We start from the raw sequence: 17,171 nt of genomic DNA on the forward strand, positions 1-17,171 counted from the left end.
TCTTTTCATTTACATATAGGTGGCTCAGATACTAGACTTATGAAAGCTGTCCATGGCAATTTGCCTTTAGAAATTCCTATATTTCTAGTAAAGGTGTTGGTCAGCTGTTACTAGAGAAAGGTAATGGTGTAATTAGAAAAGGTAATTAGAAATCATTCCCTGGGGACCATGAATATCCAATGATTTCAATGCAATCTGGCCAATGGTTAAGTTTCTAGTTTGTGGATGGAACATATCAGTCCAACCATGTAGTTAAATACCTGAAATTGTAGCCAGGTGAGACATCATTCTTCTGTGACATGGCATCCAGTCGGGTGAATGAGTATGAAGGGTTACACTGGTCATCTGACTTGTCCAGATCACATATCCAGCCGATCTTTATTCCAATCACTCCTCCCTGACAGAATTTTCAAAATGAGACACATAAACTGGCTTCTGGGAATTACATTTAAAAGCAACCAATTTGTACCGGCTAGTATGTTTGGAAGAAATGTTACAAAAAACAAAACATTTTGTTCCTATGCCGGAGGTAGTGTGACATCCGTTCTTAAAAAAATAAACATACAAACAAACGTGTGCCTGACCATACCCTGATTGCTGCATTTTATAGGGTTCACTGGGAGCTGCGGATGAGTCTGTGCCTTAATAGCAGTGCGCATTGTGTTTCATAACATTTGTTTCACCAAGAGGATGTGAAGCCGGTGGTCCCTGCAGTGCATTAGGACAATGGGGGACAACTAATCTGTGCACACATTGTCAATGCCTTGTAAGTTCAGACGCTCTTACTGTTTGAAAACATCTTAATCAGCTCCTTCTCATTGAGCTATTTCTACTGTACTGCTTCAGTTCAAATAATTTCCCCCTTAACTGTCTGATCAGAAACCCAATATAAAGGATATTTAAAGAAAATAAATACAAATGACTGTAAATAAATATAAATTTTTTTGTTTGTTATTATTATTGTTACTGTTATTATAATCAGTCAAGCCAGATGAAACCAATCAGTTAGCTAAACGTCAAGTGTGCCTTGTAGGATGTAAAAACCTTGATCTCGGAGTTATCTTTGATCAGGACATGTCCTTTAACTCCTACCGACCACCTTTTTTCACCTACGTAATACTGCAAAAATCAGAAATATCCTGTCTAAAAATGATGCAGAAAAACTAGTCCATGCATTTGTCACTTCTAGGCTGGATTACTGCAATTCTTTATCAAGCTGTTTTAAGTCCCTTAAAACTCTTCAGCTGATCCTGAATGCTGCAGCAGATCATATTTCTCCTGTCTTAGCTTCTTTGCACTGGCTCCCTGTAAAATCCTTTTGCTCACGAAAAAGCTCTTAATGGTCAGGCACGATCTTAAAGACGTCATAGTACCCATAGACAGTATATTACTGGACGAAGTCACCCCCTGATTTGAATGGAGAGCAGGGGATGGGGTTTTGACGTCATTTTTGGGCCTACATGGATCCCTCTATGCAGGCTTTGGTCGGCTTCACTGTCCGGTCCAATCCCAATGTCCCCCCCTAAGCCCTGAACCCTCACAGACTTTACTGACGTCACTTGGAAAGTGATTGAGTGTGAGAGGCTGCAAGGGCTCAAAATGCTGTTTATTTGATGTTGCCTGCAGAGTGGAGGAGAGCTAGCCTAAATGTTAATATATATTTGTAATTAATCAATAAAACTATTGTTGGTCAAACAGCATCATCAAGCAAAAACTAAAATAAATAGTTGAATAAACTAAATATGTAAGGTCATTGCATTCCTCTGACTTCATGTGTTCTGTGCAGTATCTTAAGTTAAGAAAACTTTCAAAACTTTTAACATCAGCGTGGTGTCGATGCTTGTTTGTTTATTTTTTGTTCTTCTCTTATAATTCACCCCCAACCGGTCGAGGCAGATGGCCGCCCACCCTGAGCCATGGTTCTGCTCGAGGTTTCGCCAAGTGCTTGCTCTTGGTGGGAACTGTTGGGCTTGAGAATTACTAGACCCTATATAGTCCACTCAATGTATCCCAGAATGCATTTTGAAAATTAGTGAACAATCGATGGTTACTAACCAAGCCCTATATACCATCATGCATTGCGCTGATGGAAACAACTGATTGTCTGATGGCAATGACTTAATTAATGGCGTGAGCTGTCTATATAGTGCTCTACATACAACTCCCTACATAGGGGGTAGGGAGTAGTGAATGAGTGGGGATTTCGGACACAGCCATTGTCTGCAGAAATGCAGACTTACGGAAAGGGTCTATAAAGGGCTCAAAATGTCCGCGAGAGAGCCCTCGGCACTTGACGATTTGACAGTGGGACAGCCCTAAGGCCTCACGGACTTCCTGGGAACGCGCCTCAAAGTCTGTGAGTCTGTGAGGGTGGATGTTGGGATTGGGCCTCCGATCTCTGGCTTACCCCCCTGATAGTACCTTATTTTACCCAGGTCACAAAGGGTTAACAACACGGAAGTGCCTTAGCCAATCAGAGCGCAGGTTTACAGCATCGTTGCTGACACTGGGTGACACTGTGGGGAGAGGACATGTTTCTGAGCGGTAAAATTTAGTTCAGATAAAACCGTATAAGTTGTCAGATGAGAGTGATAACAGTCTGGACTTTGTTTTAAGACTGTAGATGTGTGTGTGTGTGTGTGTGTGTGTATGTGAGGCCCTGTTCACTGAAACCTGCCGAATGACAAAGAAATCCCAAATTTGTGAGTCATGTAAAAAATAAATAATTTACTGCTGCGTCACAAGATGCTAGGCTAAGCTAGCCAGTTCAAGTGCATGGGCCTAGAGCTAACAAAATTAGCAGTGAGTGATGAACAGTGCAATTAGCCTGTTGTAGACTTCAACTAAACTATCTGTTTGACATTTTATTTCATTGTTCATGGTGAATCTGTTGCATTTGCACTGCATAGTTTTAATTTCTGCAACATTGTTCTTTATATTTAAAAATGTATAAGCTTTGTTAAGTTAAAATAGAAACTTTGCTCAGTAATTCATTTGATGTAAAACGTATTTAAAAAATAGTGATTGTGCCATTTGCATTTATATATATATATTGGTTAAAGGAACACTTGAGAAACCCGTTTGAAAAGGCTATTGACTAATGAACTATTCTGGCCGTGTCAGTGACTGCTGGCCAGGTTTTTTTCGGAGAGCTGAGTTAAAGTTGATGGCGAGCCAACCCAGATGAGAACTCAAGATCCCTGGATTGAAGATCGCTGAAGTGAGGAACTCTGAGCTAAGGACTACTGATCTTACCCCTCTCCTGCCACATTGGTAGGATAACCAGCAACACTTTTACACTCAACGTCTAGCACCACTTGCACAACCCCACACTTTCAGACTCTAACTCTACTTTTTTTTTTGGACTTTGAATGGACAATTACCTCCCTCATCCGTTTTTAGAAACGCATCCCTGGTGTCTGCAGAACTGAGTATTCATACGGTTTATTTGGTGTACTATGATGTCCTGGTTATTGTGATTTTGGCAATTGCTCATATGGTGAAAAGCGAATGATATAAAGTTGATGTGACATGTGAAGTGATAATATTGAAACAGGTATTGTTTAATATGGTCATTCACCGGATGTGAATATTGAGGATCGAGATTTTGAGTTATTGATAATAGGGTGCACCCAGTAAGAAAATAAGAGAAATAGTTGAAAATAGATCAGCGATTTTAGCCCAGCTGAAAAATAGAGGTAATTATACGAGTTCAGTGGTCTCTTGCTCTTCCTGCTTGACACCCACTCCTATAATTACTATTATTATTATTATTATTATTATCATCATTTATTACCAGTACAATTATTACTTTTCTGCCTGTACCACTTTTACCGTTTTTGTATTTTTGTGTGGATATTGAATAGCACTATATAAATAAAACTGAATTGAATATTACTGTATAGTGTATTTGAATTACACAGAGTACAGTGATTTTATTTGTACATTTGAAAAGGTGTACTGTTTTGAAACAGTCAATAAAATTAAGTAAACAGAGCGATTGTCTATTTCATTACTTAATTTTCATTGAATAAATATACAGATGTTAGAAATAAAACCTAATAATCATCTGCTTATAGTGGTCAATTTGACCCCGACAGGTGTGATCTATGTACATTCAGATGGCAGGGTCTCTGCAGATACAGATACCGCCACACAATTCTAGTGGGTCATAGGTGATGATTTAGAGGGATGTTTTTGTTTTTTATTAGAGTCTATAAAAAAAAAATCCTGCTCATGATAGTAGTCACAAGGTCTTGCAACTTGACTTTAGACTTAAGTCAGAATTAAGTCACAAAAGACAGGACTTGAGACTTTGGGCAGCATCATGTTAGACAGACTGAGGCACAGGGTGGGGATCTCTGGTACAGCTTTAGAATGGTTTTCATAATACCTGTCCAATAGGAGGTTCTGTGCCTGTGAATAACTATGTCTTTACATTCTGTTTGGTTGAATATGGTGTTCCTCAGGGGTCCATTTTATTTTACTTGTATATGCTTCCCCTTGGACATATTATCCAGAATGGTGTATCCACATGGTGTTTCTTTTCATGTTTATGCTGATGACACACAGATGTACCTGCTGTCAGATCCACAGACCCTGGAATGCTGAGTTCACTTACTGACTGCCTCTGTGATGTCACAAATTGGATTTCACATAATTTCCTCTTACTGAACTCAACAAAACAGAGATCCTGGTCATGAACTCCCAGCAAAACAAAGCAAAGCAAATGCTGCCATCTGCTGGTCCCTAGTGGATCATGTCAGGCCTGTTGCTAAAAATCTTGGTGTCTGGTTTGACAGCAATTTAATGTAGCCCCTGGGTTAAACCCCAGAGCTAATTTAAACACAGCAGTGTAAACCCTACATTGTTACTATAGTAGGCGCTGTTCCTTTAAGGGGACAGTGTTTTCACAGTTTGTTTAGAACGTACATCACTCAACACGAGGTGAGACATATTAACCTGCTGCTTTTATTTATGTGCCTTTGATTAGTCCATTGACAGAGACATCCAGCTTCTAAAAGGTATGATTTGTTAGGGGCGGGACTAGTAGTCAGAGGAACTGGAGGAGAAAAAAACAAGGGAGACATGTGAGAGAAGTAGACACCGCAGTGTGAGTGTGCGACTGTATTTTGAGTGGTGAATAGCTGCGAACCAAGACGAATATTAGAGTGTAGAGCCTGACTCATTTAAGAGAAGTGTGTTTTTGGCTAAGAGTCTGCTGTGGACATTACTGTGTATCTCTGAGCTAACTTCGGCCGGTAGGCTAATTAGCATAGTATCTCGCGGCTTGCTTGCCGTGTGTGTGTGTGGACTTTGAGGCCCGGACAGAACACCAGATAGTGCCCCGTGTGACTGGAAAAACACGGGTGCACCTCTGGCTATCACTGGCACTGAGGTGGGAGTTTTCTCCTTTTCTTCATCATCACCGCTGGGACTACCTAAGGAGTGGTCTCTTCTTCTTCTTCTACATCAACATCAGTGGGACTGAGAGTAGACGGTCGCCTGCCTGAAACAGTGAGGGGACGTTTGAACTGTTCACCATTGGTGAGTAACTCACTGGTACCGTGCTCAGGGAGTGAAGGGACCATCCGTTCTACTGTAAACTGTCATTCAGCGCACTCAAGCTGCATTCAGGCCTGCAACGGGGTTGTGTATTTTAATGCTGGCTGCACCCAGAACAATCTCCTGTTCTGAAATCAGTATTAGGGGTAGCTTGGTAGCCTGTCCCAGGTTATTGTCCATTATGTTGGTTGACTTGGTTTGGTTGGTTTGATGTTCTCATCATCATGAGCTAGACAATCAGCGGGTGTCTGATTCTCTTTGTCCACTTCATTGAAATATTCAACCACCTCTTTATCACTCAAATAACTAGTGTCAATGAAACAATGAGATGTGCTTCCAGGAAAGTTTGCAGGTCATATGAGTTCATGGCCTTTTGGCCTAACACATAAGTAAACACATTTAGTATCCAATGGCATTGTGAGGCTAAACAATAGGACCATTTGGCTATGTAAATGTGGTCTTTGTAAATGCTCTGTATTTGTATAGTGCCTTTCTAGTGTTCTGACAACACAAGCGCTTTACGCTCGCATTCAATCATTCACACACATTCATACACTGAGCCACTGAGGGATTCCAATTAGTGGGCAACCACTAATTGGAATCCCCGACCAGTGGTTTTTCCGATTAGTGGGCAACCCGTTCTTCTCCTGAGCTAATTTCTTAAGTTTCTTCCTGCTTTTACCGTGGATCTTATTTGTTTGTTTTCATTGTCTTTGCTCTATAAATAAAGATTATTATTGTTATTTTTATTAATTCATTCATTCAAGGACATACATATGGATTCTGTAAACAAAGTCTACTTCTGTGATAAGACCGTTTGATGCAGAGTTTCTTCCTCCAATTGCTTGAATTGTTAAATAATTTAATAATGATGTTCATATCGATGGTCTACTGATATGGGCTCCAGACCAACATGAACCTGATGGTGCTGACCATTAATTTACTGACATTTCCACCACATGGCTTTTCTTTACAGTTTCAGGACCATTTGAGGTTTGTGAACGCAAACAGGACCAGTTGGAAAATTTAAACAATGTATTATTGTCGCATTGGTTCGGTTCAGGAAACAGATCTTTAAGTGTTTAGTTGTTAGACCTATGCACAGGAATGATGTCAATTATTTAACAAACATTTAACAAACATTTGTAATGGTTTCTAATGGTAAATGAACTGTACTTGTATAGTGCCTTTATTGTCTTCTGACCACTGAGCCAGCTTCACAGGAGTTGTAGACGCAATTGATGGCGCTCATTTAAAGATCGACTTTTTTATCTTTCATTTCCAATGTTATAATGTATTCTCTTGAAAATTATTTATTGTCAAATTTGTGTTGAATGTAAATGTGTTGAATTTCACCATTCAATGTGAATTTATTTGAGAATTTTCTTAAATAAGGAAATCTATTCAGTGATTGGTCCTTGCCTACATCATATGTCATCCAAAATCCTGTTTGCAGCACAGCAAGTGTCGTGAATCAGACAATTAAGATTTAATCCTACACTTCACTGAAATTAGGTCTGAGATGCTTGATAATTAACTTTTAAGTGCAGCTTTGAGCCAAGAATTCTTTTACTTTTAAGTCAGTTCTTAGCAGTGTGCTTATGAATAAGTCTGAGAAGCTTGATACGGGCCCAGGAAATCATCTGCCTTGACTTTTGAATTTTCTTACAAAGACATGACTTGAACTTGCCCCCAAAACCTTAAAAGTATCTCTTGACTCTACCTTGTCTGCCAGTTTAGTGAAGTTCTGCTGTGCGTAGCGGACGACATCTCCCACTCTGAAGATGGGGCAGTAGGTGTTGTTGACCATGTCAAAGTTACATTTTTTGATGTAATCATCAGTGATGGTAGGAAGGAAGTTTCCTCTGCACACATAGACACATATCATCATTTCAACATGTCAGACTTCATTATCATTATCATCATCATCATATTTTGAATTATAGTTGTCATACTTGGTGTAGTTGAAGGTTGGGAAGCGGATGCTATTCTTAATGAAAATGGTAAAATTCTCAACTTCCATCATTGGCGTACTGACAGAGAGGGGAAGGGGGGGCACAGAACAACAGAAAAGACCAACACACAAACAGTATTGTGTTTAAATGTGTTATTTTTCTTCAGCCGCACAAAGTCAGCACACAAAGTTGTCTTTGCTTATTACAGTGTGTCAAGGCTCAGATTTCTACCAATGGATACAATTCAGTTTAAATCCACTGTAGTGTGGTGAAGGCCTGCCTTCTCGATTATCTCAAAAGCCAGACAAAGAAAACTTAAACTATCTGCATGATAAATATTACTAGGTTAGTGACTAAGTGAGCTGCCCCAACAGAGATGTGTCTGACATTAGTATAACAGTACAGAACAGTGATTGTAAAGCCTTGTAAAAAGCTCTCCATCACTTTCCAGGATTGTCTTACGTCTTGATGGTGTCGATTTCGGCAGGACACCATCCTTTTATCTCACATCTGTTGACTGTGGTGTTGAAAGGAACACATTTCCCTGTAAGAATTCCTGAGCAGGAAAAGAAAAGCTTATATGCAAACTGGAAAAGCAAAAATAAGTGAATACCAGTTCTGAATTATTAATTCAACACATACACTGTATGCATTAGCGTAATAACAAGGTACAAGTACAAGGTATTTGTCACAAAAGGCTGTCGAGTGAAATTGAGTTTTTAACTCCCTTCTGCTACTTAGCAAGCAATATACATTAATATAAAAGCAATAATAAAAATGGTAAACACAAATAAACATAGAATAGACATAGCCAGAAGCAGCAATGATGGGGTCCAAGAAGATTGCAAATCTCTCTGTTTTCTTTCCAATAATTTATTGTGGTCATTGTTGTTTGCTGATGCTATGTTGAGGTATTTGATGTAGCTTATGGAGTTTATGACCTTAAAATTTTGGGATGATTGGTCCAGCAGTTTCTGGCGAAATATCAAAAACAGGATTTTCAGAAAAAGTTGCAAAATGTGACATTTTTTGACCAGAAGACCAGATGCAGATGTCTTGAGAGATTTTGACTCTAGGTCCAGCACTTTGATATGATTGCAAATATGTAAATTTTATAATAATTATTATTATTAATATTATTATTATTATTAGCATAACCTTGAGGTCAATGAGTGTCATTGTGTGTGCTTGAGTTGTAGGTGGAATTTGGAACCCACCTGCCAATATTTGTGTTTCTAGGTCTTATTTTTTTTGGCAGAGAAAAAAAAAAAATGTCCACAGGGTCACAATAGGCAACCTTCTAATTAATATGACCCCAATGAGAAAGAAGAAGAAGAAGAATGAAAACACACAACATGCATTAGTTAAATGAAATGTTGGTTTCGGGTGTATTGTTTTTGTTTTTTTACAAATGTTTAAATTATATTAAATTAAAGACGCTAAATGTCACTTTGGACTCACTTCTTGACCATAGGCATAGAGGCAAATTTTTGTCACACATCCGCAGATGTGTTGAAAAAGCTCTCTAGGAACTATGGTAAAATTTAAATGATTTTTAAAAGTTATAGCAATATAGATGGAGATGAGAGTTTGTGCTTATACAACTCCTCTTTCGCCAATCCTAACCAAATTTTATACAATTAATTGAACATGCTGAAGAAAATGTGGAAACAGTTTCACTCAAATCAATGTTGTATTTGTAAGTATTTGTGTTTGTGAGATAAAGGCAGTTTTGCTAAAGCTAAAGATTTGACTAACAGAGTAACTAAACAGAGGAAGAGAACTTTTACAGAACTTCACACAACATGAAGCAATGACATCACTTGCCAGACTACAGGATATTTGTAACACACACATTATTATGTTGGTTTCATGTGTATTGTCAAATATTTTGATGATTTTTCATCTAACTCTGAACAAAAAAGAAAATGTGAATTTTGTACAAACCCATGCAGCCGATTACGAGATATAAACTTATACCCAAAGGACTAATCAGCGAAGCTCAGAACTAGCATCAGAACACTTGCAACAAGTTTGGTTACAATAATTTAAGCCAATTTTGATTTATGGACATTTATGTAAATTTGACCTTAAAGACACTGGTTTAAAAAAGTTAAGTTCTTTTCCACAGATTGGTCCAGAACAAAGTACTTTTTTGTTTCTATGTGAAACTTTGGATGCCGATTCCTCAACGTTTGTTTTAAGGGGTAGCAAAAGAAATTGATTTGGACAAAATTCAAAATGGCAGAAAATATGTGCAGGTGATACTGGGTGTGGCTTAGGTTCATATGGACCAACAAAATCCAGGAAAAAAGATTTTTGTTTCTGAGACTTATGGTTTAAAAGTTATAGGCCAAAACGCTTCGTTGCTTGGACCCCTAATAAGCTTAACAGATCCAGTACACTCCAGCAGCTTCACTGCTTGGACCTCTAATTATAAAACTGTTTTTAACAAATACTTTAAAGTAGAAAGGAAAAGAAAAAGACAGAGAGAAGATCTCACCATAACTTCCTGGCTTGTTGAGGTGCTTTGTGCAGTCACTGTCTTTGGCACAATTATACTTTTTCTCACTCTGGGTAACACACACACACACATACACACATATTGTTAATCTTTTTAAACTACATTAACCCTAACCATTTTTACTGTCTTTAAATTCATGGTTTCTCGGCAGGCAGACAGACAAAGTTGAACATAGTGGAGCATTTAGCAGCTCAAGAGCAGACCAGAACCACTGCTACCAAGTGGCCAACAAAATCAACGAATGCAGCTTTAAATGAGCCCAAAGGCCTGATAGTGCGCCAGGTGTATTGTGGTGGCATTTTTGGTTCCCTCAGAGAAAGTAATAAACAACAACCAATTAGACTGATTAAAAAGATTAACAATAATTTATTTACATAAGGCCAAAAAGTGAATTATTTATAAGGTATCGAGATAACTAGTGTTACAACAAGCCCTCTTGTTATAGACTTTAAATGGACTTCAAAATCACAGGATATTAAATATTCTCTAGCAAGTTTTTTCTTTTGAGTCATTTTGAATTAACAAATTTAGTCTATTTTAAACTGGGCATATCACCTGCAGTCAGGGAGTGGTCTGAGATTTCCCCTTTCTGCCGGCTCAGAAAGGAATTAACTGCCCTTCCCCTGCTGGGTCGTATATACTGATCAAATTGCCACGTTGTGCAAAATGGCGGACAACTGCCCAGCAGTTCTGCTCCTTCTTTGGACATTAAAACCCAGCTCTATCCATTGACCCTTATGAGATCATTTGTGGCAACTCTTAGAGCTCTTTCCTGTTTTTTGTCAAATATTCTGGATTTCTGCGTGGAAAACACTTAAACACCTTAGGATCACGTCAACTAGGGTTAACTTAATGACCCAAAACACTTCCCAGATCGTATTTGTTTACTTATCTGTGGTCTGTTTTCTGCCAAACAGCTGTTTCTTGCCATTTGTTAATGTGTACCTATGTGTACACACACAAACACACACACACATATATATATATATATATATATATATTCATTCTCTCTCACACTCTCTCTATAATAGTGGTAATAGTACTGACAGTAGCTGACCTCTGGGCAGTATCCTTGGACTTGGTTCTCTGTAGTGATCATTTTGGTGATGATGCAAAAGACTGACGCTCCCTGCAAAAAACAAATATAAATATTATAGTATAATCACCATCACTGTATCTTACTGTCAGTCATCTAATCTGTCCACCCATCCATCTGTCATCCATACCTGTGTAGGAGTGACGTAGTCTGCAACATCCATGACCTTGTCGTTGTAGATTCCAAAACCTTTGACCTTGGTCATCACTGAGGATTCAATAGCTGTGTCTCTCACCTGGTAGGCCTTCTCATTGACAAACACCCACCTCAAGCACACACACACAAATAACACAAAATGTGACATTGAGCTAAAACTGAAAGTGTGTGTGTGTGTGTGTGTGTGTGTGTGTGTGTGTCACCTGTATCACTACCTATTAAGAGAACTGCTTAAAAGGTTGTAAATTGAGATGTTACCAAAAGAAAACAGGTGTGTCGTGGACAAACATACAATTACTGTTAAAAATGGTTACAAGGTTTTATGCATCCTTACATAGTTATAAAACAGAAGAAAATTACATGTGTAAATGTCAACTTGATCTTCTACTTAAATGAATGTTAATTTGAATACATACCTGAGTTAGGGGTATCATATATCCTGTAATACACACTAGTTATAATTTTGATGATAAACTACAAATAGTAAAACAATCAAACCTAAAATCCCTGCCTGCAATTGAATTTTAACTGGACAAAAAACTATTAAATGCTAGCATAACTTGATTGGTTGTTTTTTTTTTGTTACTTGATGATGAATTAATGAAATAAGTTTACGTGGGGAGAAAATATAAGATCTCTGAAAAAAGTTACCCACATATATCCTATATGTTTTTAAATACAGAACTTCTAGCCTTTAAAAATTGTATGATCTTATATATATATTAATATTAATATTTGAAAATAACATTTTGAATTAAAATATCTAATACTTCACAATGGTGTAATAACAGCTATGCTACTTTATGCTAATAAAAATGACAACATGGAAATTACATTAATGTCTGATGAATATAAATTTCTGTAACTTTTAGCTGTTGTTCATCCAACCAGGCCAAAGTAAATACTGTAAAATCTTAAAAACACACCAGAATGAAGGGAAATACTCACCCAATGAAATAAGTGATGATGAGGAGTTGGACGACACGGTTAATGATGCCGATGGTCCAGCTCTTCACTACCACCGACTTGGTGGTTTCGTAGGTGAAGAAGTCTGTTATACAAGCCCACATACTAGCACTATGTGTTTTACTACTACTAATACTTTGTTTTTTGTATATTCTGTATGTGATATGACTTAAAAGAATCTAAAAAAAATGTGTGGATTATGGATGTAAACTCCAAATGAAGTAGCTGTTACCTACAGTAATAACAGATTGCAGTCCCCAAATGCGGCTGACATCTTCACTATTATTTTGTGTTGAAGAAAAAAAGAAATCGATATTTCAGATCCAACACTGAGAGCAGTATCAAGACATCCAAGGACTGTATCTCGACTTCTTCTTCATGGAATAGGTTGAGCCGTCTTGTGAAAACACAGTTAAGAAATTCCTGTTGCTCAGTGGCACCTACTTTCAGCTGATGCTCTCTTGCTCTAACTTCCAGCTTAATGTATCATGTTGACTAACTAGTCAACAAGTAAACATCTTTCTTTCTCTCCTTTTTCACCCACTCTGCTCTGTCTCTTCCTTATTTCCTCTCTCTCTCTCTCTCTCTCTCTCTGGTTTCCCCCTCGATGACTTCTTAAAGTCCACCTCCCTCTTTCTGCTCAGAATACCATGGACGTTTACGGTCAATTGGAAAAAAAGAGTATTGTAATAAGAGTGTTGACTAAAAGTAAAACTTGAATTTCAGTCAAAGCTGAGAGATTAATATTATAAAGTACAGTAGTCTAAAATATGCTTTCAGAGTTATTAAAGTTTTTATTAGCGTTTTTCCCTCCTATGTAATTCATTACTTTCAAAAGTATTTGTAACAACTTGGAATAAAACTGGAGCTTGGAGTTTAAGGAGCTGTTAGGCTGAAAAAGCTTTAGAGTTGTTTGAAGTAGGGCTGGGCAATAAAACAATAATGATAGTTATCACAATATAATTTTCCTCAATATAAATCTAATTAATGTTCAATATATCGTCAATAAATATTTGGTTTAATTCATATGAATCATGAACAAATTAGCACTTAATTTTTCTGTTAAAATATTTATTTTGTTGTGGAAAAGGGACTGAAAAAAGATTTACTAATATACTAGTTTAATTATAATACTAGTTTTGAATGTTCTCCTCAGTTTTGTTAAGTGATTCACTGTTTAGCATCAAGTGTTTCTCCCATTCTGACCACAAAGAAACGTTTAACCACATAATTAATCATCTTGTTTCTTAAATTTTCAGTCAGAAGCAAAAATCAGCATTTAAACTTGAAAGAACTAACGACTTTACATTTATCGTGATAATTATCAATATCGAATGATATGAAATGTTTTTATTGTGATAACATTTTTGGCCATATTGCCCAGCCCTAGTTGGAAGGTGTATTTACTGTATTTACTGTACTCGTGATACAGCTAGGCAGTTCCCCCTGTTTCCAGTCATTAAGCAAAGCTAACCATGTTTCTTTGTTTTACTTGTGTACTTTGTAAAAGCTGTTAACTAGAGGTCTTCATGCAAAACTTGATATTCATGAGTTTTCATGAGCATGAGTAAGTATTTATTCATTTTCAAAAAAGAGAAGACATATTTCGAAAGGGACCCAAGGACACAATTTAGACACCATTAATTGAGACGGGTTTTTAATTAAGACACATTGTGATCATTCAGGTTTTGCCCAAGATATCAGGCTGCATGTTGAAGTATCCTTGGACAAGATACTGAACCCCGAATTGCCCCTGGTGGCTGTTCTGCCAGTGTGTGAATGGTGAATGCAGATGTAGTGTAAAAGCGCTTTGAGTGGTCGAAAAGACTAGAAAGGCGCTATACAAATACGGAGCATTTACATAATAATATCAACCATGAAGCCAGTATCCTGGCTGGATCAACCCATTAGCTAGACGTAAAATTCCATCGCTCACATACTGAGACATACTTGTTAATTTAAATGTCCCATTAAGGACTACAAAACCCATCTTCCACACAAGCAGTATAGTGTAGTTGGTCAGTTTCTACGGTAAATATTTAATTATTCAACTGCATCATATCCAACCATCATGTCAAAGGTTGATCACAGTGAGTGGAGCAAACCTCATTTTGTATGAAAGGCTACTATCAGTCCCATGTATCCGTCTCTACATCCGAATACATACCACACCATATCCAGGAGATAACATTTCACACTAATTCAATATAGCATCAAAGCTGCCTTCAGTCTAATGGCATCAAGACTCTGAATGCCTCCATTAAACAGAAGCCACTTAAGGTGAGTCGATAATGTACTGCCATTGAATTAGAACCAGGAAGTGCTAAAATATTATTGTGCCTCTGTCTCTCTCTTTCTTTCTGAAATAAGGGAATAGGATGAGAGAAGGGAGAATAAGAGGAGGATGGAAAACAAGGAGGAAAAGGCAAAAAGTCACGTGGTGCAGATAAACCACGAGGAGGACGAGGAATAAAGATAGAGAAAAAGAGTGGGGATGGCATACGGATGGAAGGAAATAGGAAGGAGGAAATGTTGTTTACCAATCGCACACACACACAAACACACACGCCATCATCCAGTCCGGTCCAGTCCACAGCCCATCTACAGCACTGGAGCTGAGGTCATTTAAATAAATGGCCATATTGAGAAATCAAATATTACAGTATGTGGCTGATATCCTGATTTTAAATTTCCAGGAATATTTAGCATTCTACGATGGTCTAAATGTTGACAAGAATACATTTGTGAGGGAGGAAATGAGAGCTGGAACTCTTTTGGCATAAATCTTATCTCTGTACAGTTCCTTACCTAAGCACAAAGACTGGTAAGAGGGGGAAACAGCTAATGTGCTTCTGTCCAAAGGTAAAATAAAATCCACCTGACAGCATCTCTAATTAAAAACTCATTAATGACCTAATTGCTCTCTGTACATCTTACACTGAACAAAATTATAAACGCAACAGTTTTTTCCCCCATTCATCATGAGCTGAATTCAAAGATCGAAGACTTTCTCTATGTACACAAAAGGCCTATTTCTCTCAAATGTTGTTCACTAATCTGTCAAAATCTGTGTTAGTGAGCATTTCTCCTTTGCCGAGATCATCCATCCACCTCACAGGTGTGGCATATCAAGATGCTGATCAGACAGCATGGGTACTCCACAGGTGTGCCTTAGGCTGGCCACAATAAAAGGCCACTTTTATTGAATGGGGGCAAAAACAAAAGCGTTGCGTTTAAAATTTCGTTCAGTGTAGATCGTGCTGCATTCGATACTATAGACCAACTTAGTCTATTCTGGAACATTTCATTGGCATTAAAGGAGCCACTCTAAACTGGTTTAAGTCCTCTTTATCAGATCGATCTCAGTTTGTACATGTTAACAATGAATCCTCCATGCACGGATTTCCACAAGGTTCTGTGCTGGGACCAATCCTGTTCACCTTGTATATGCTTCCTTTAGGCAGTAGTATCAGGAAACACGCTTTACAGCAAATGTGCCTTCAGGATGTAACAACCTGATGTTAAACTCAGACAAAACTGAAGTTATTGTACTTGGATGACATTGCCCTGAGTTATCTTTGATTAGGAAATGTCCTTTAAAGCTACAGTGGGGAATTCTTTCAAGAAGAATAAGATACTTTATTGTAACATACACATAGCAAAATTCATTCTCTGCATTTAACCCATCCCTCGAGGGAGCAGTGGGCAGCCGCTGTGCAGCGCCCGGGGACCAACTCCAGATCTTTATCAGTGCCTGGTCAATTGTACTGACTGAAGAACCTAACATGTTTTTGATGGTGGGGGAAACCGTAGCAAACCTACTCAGACACCGGAAGAACATGCAAAATCCAAACAGAAAGGCCTGGACAAACGGGGTTTGAACCCGCGACAAAGTTATTTTATAACAAAGTTAGGTTATAAAATAACTTTGTCATATTTGCTCAAACTATCACTATTTCCTGACAGTAGTACATGAGACAGATAAATGAATGTGAAAATAATCAGGTTCCTATGGCTTCTCCTACTGCTCCTCATGTAATTTGCAAGAATCCAAAACAGCCAATCAGAGCCAGGAGCAGTCTCACTACTTGTGCACATGCTCCACAGGCCCCCTCCTCAACATGCTCTCACTCAGGCTTCAGAAGTTTTGCAAACACAATAGTACAAAACAGTACAAAACGTGTGAACAGGTCCCGGCTCCACACGGAGCTTCGCGCTCATTGTGTTTGATACCATGGTGCTCGTTTCGACGAGTGGCAAAGAGTAATGATGACAAACAGTGGGGAATAACGTTTGAGGGGGGCAGTGGTGTAGTAGACTCTCATCCTGCTGTTAGACCTTGTCGCAGCTGCCTCTAAAGCCTGGGGTGGTCTGCTCTGGGCTGATGAGGTTTCCATGGCAACTGGCTCCTTGTTGTAGGTTTAGTGGGAGGGGCGAAACAGAGTGAGAAATGCAGAAGGTTATAATATTGTATGTTCAATTGTTACCAACTGCTGTTTTAACTCCCACATAAAACATTCAAACAAATCTTCAAACATTGTGGTCTTAGCCCAAAAATTATCACCTGATAATTGCACCCCCACCCCTGCTGCTGCTAACTTGTTATGCCATGTGCCTAAGTCATCACCTTGATTTTTACACCATTAATTTTACTATGTTTTTCTTCCTATAAGTCATGAAGTAAATGTGATATTTAAATAAATTATTATAATTTCTGTTACTACAAATAATAGAATAATAAAAACATAATAATATTAATCTGGGAGTCTGAGGTTAAGTTTAAACACTTCATTTCCTGACAATTCAAAATTCAAAAATATAATGGAATATAATGCAGTAAGGCTCTCATGCAGTCTGAATTGCTTTTAGTTATGGATTCTCCTGTCAGTTGGGTAGCACATAATGAAAT

At 38.1% G+C, this 17,171-nt stretch overlaps 1 protein-coding gene across 3 annotated transcripts in view; it reads right to left on the minus strand.

The window, feature by feature from the left end:
• p2rx3b (purinergic receptor P2X, ligand-gated ion channel, 3b) overlaps window positions 1-17,171 on the minus strand; it is a 77,709-nt gene that overhangs the window by 36,491 nt on the left and 24,047 nt on the right. For 2 of the 3 annotated variants that reach the window (XM_046046012.1, XM_046046004.1), the window contains exons 1-3: window positions 12,245-12,366; window positions 11,271-11,406; window positions 11,102-11,173 (exon numbers count right to left, since the gene is read on the minus strand). The exons of the other annotated variant lie outside the window; for it this stretch is intronic. In XM_046046012.1, coding sequence (XP_045901968.1) covers window positions 11,102-11,173; window positions 11,271-11,406; window positions 12,245-12,366 — 330 coding nt within the window. Of the gene's footprint in view, window positions 1-11,101; window positions 11,174-11,270; window positions 11,407-12,244; window positions 12,367-17,171 lie in introns of those variants that run through there. 3 annotated transcript variants of the gene reach the window in all.

The sequence above is a fragment of the Micropterus dolomieu genome, linkage group LG01 (genome assembly GCF_021292245.1).
Source record: "Micropterus dolomieu isolate WLL.071019.BEF.003 ecotype Adirondacks linkage group LG01, ASM2129224v1, whole genome shotgun sequence".
NCBI classification, from domain to species: domain Eukaryota; kingdom Metazoa; phylum Chordata; class Actinopteri; order Centrarchiformes; family Centrarchidae; genus Micropterus; species Micropterus dolomieu.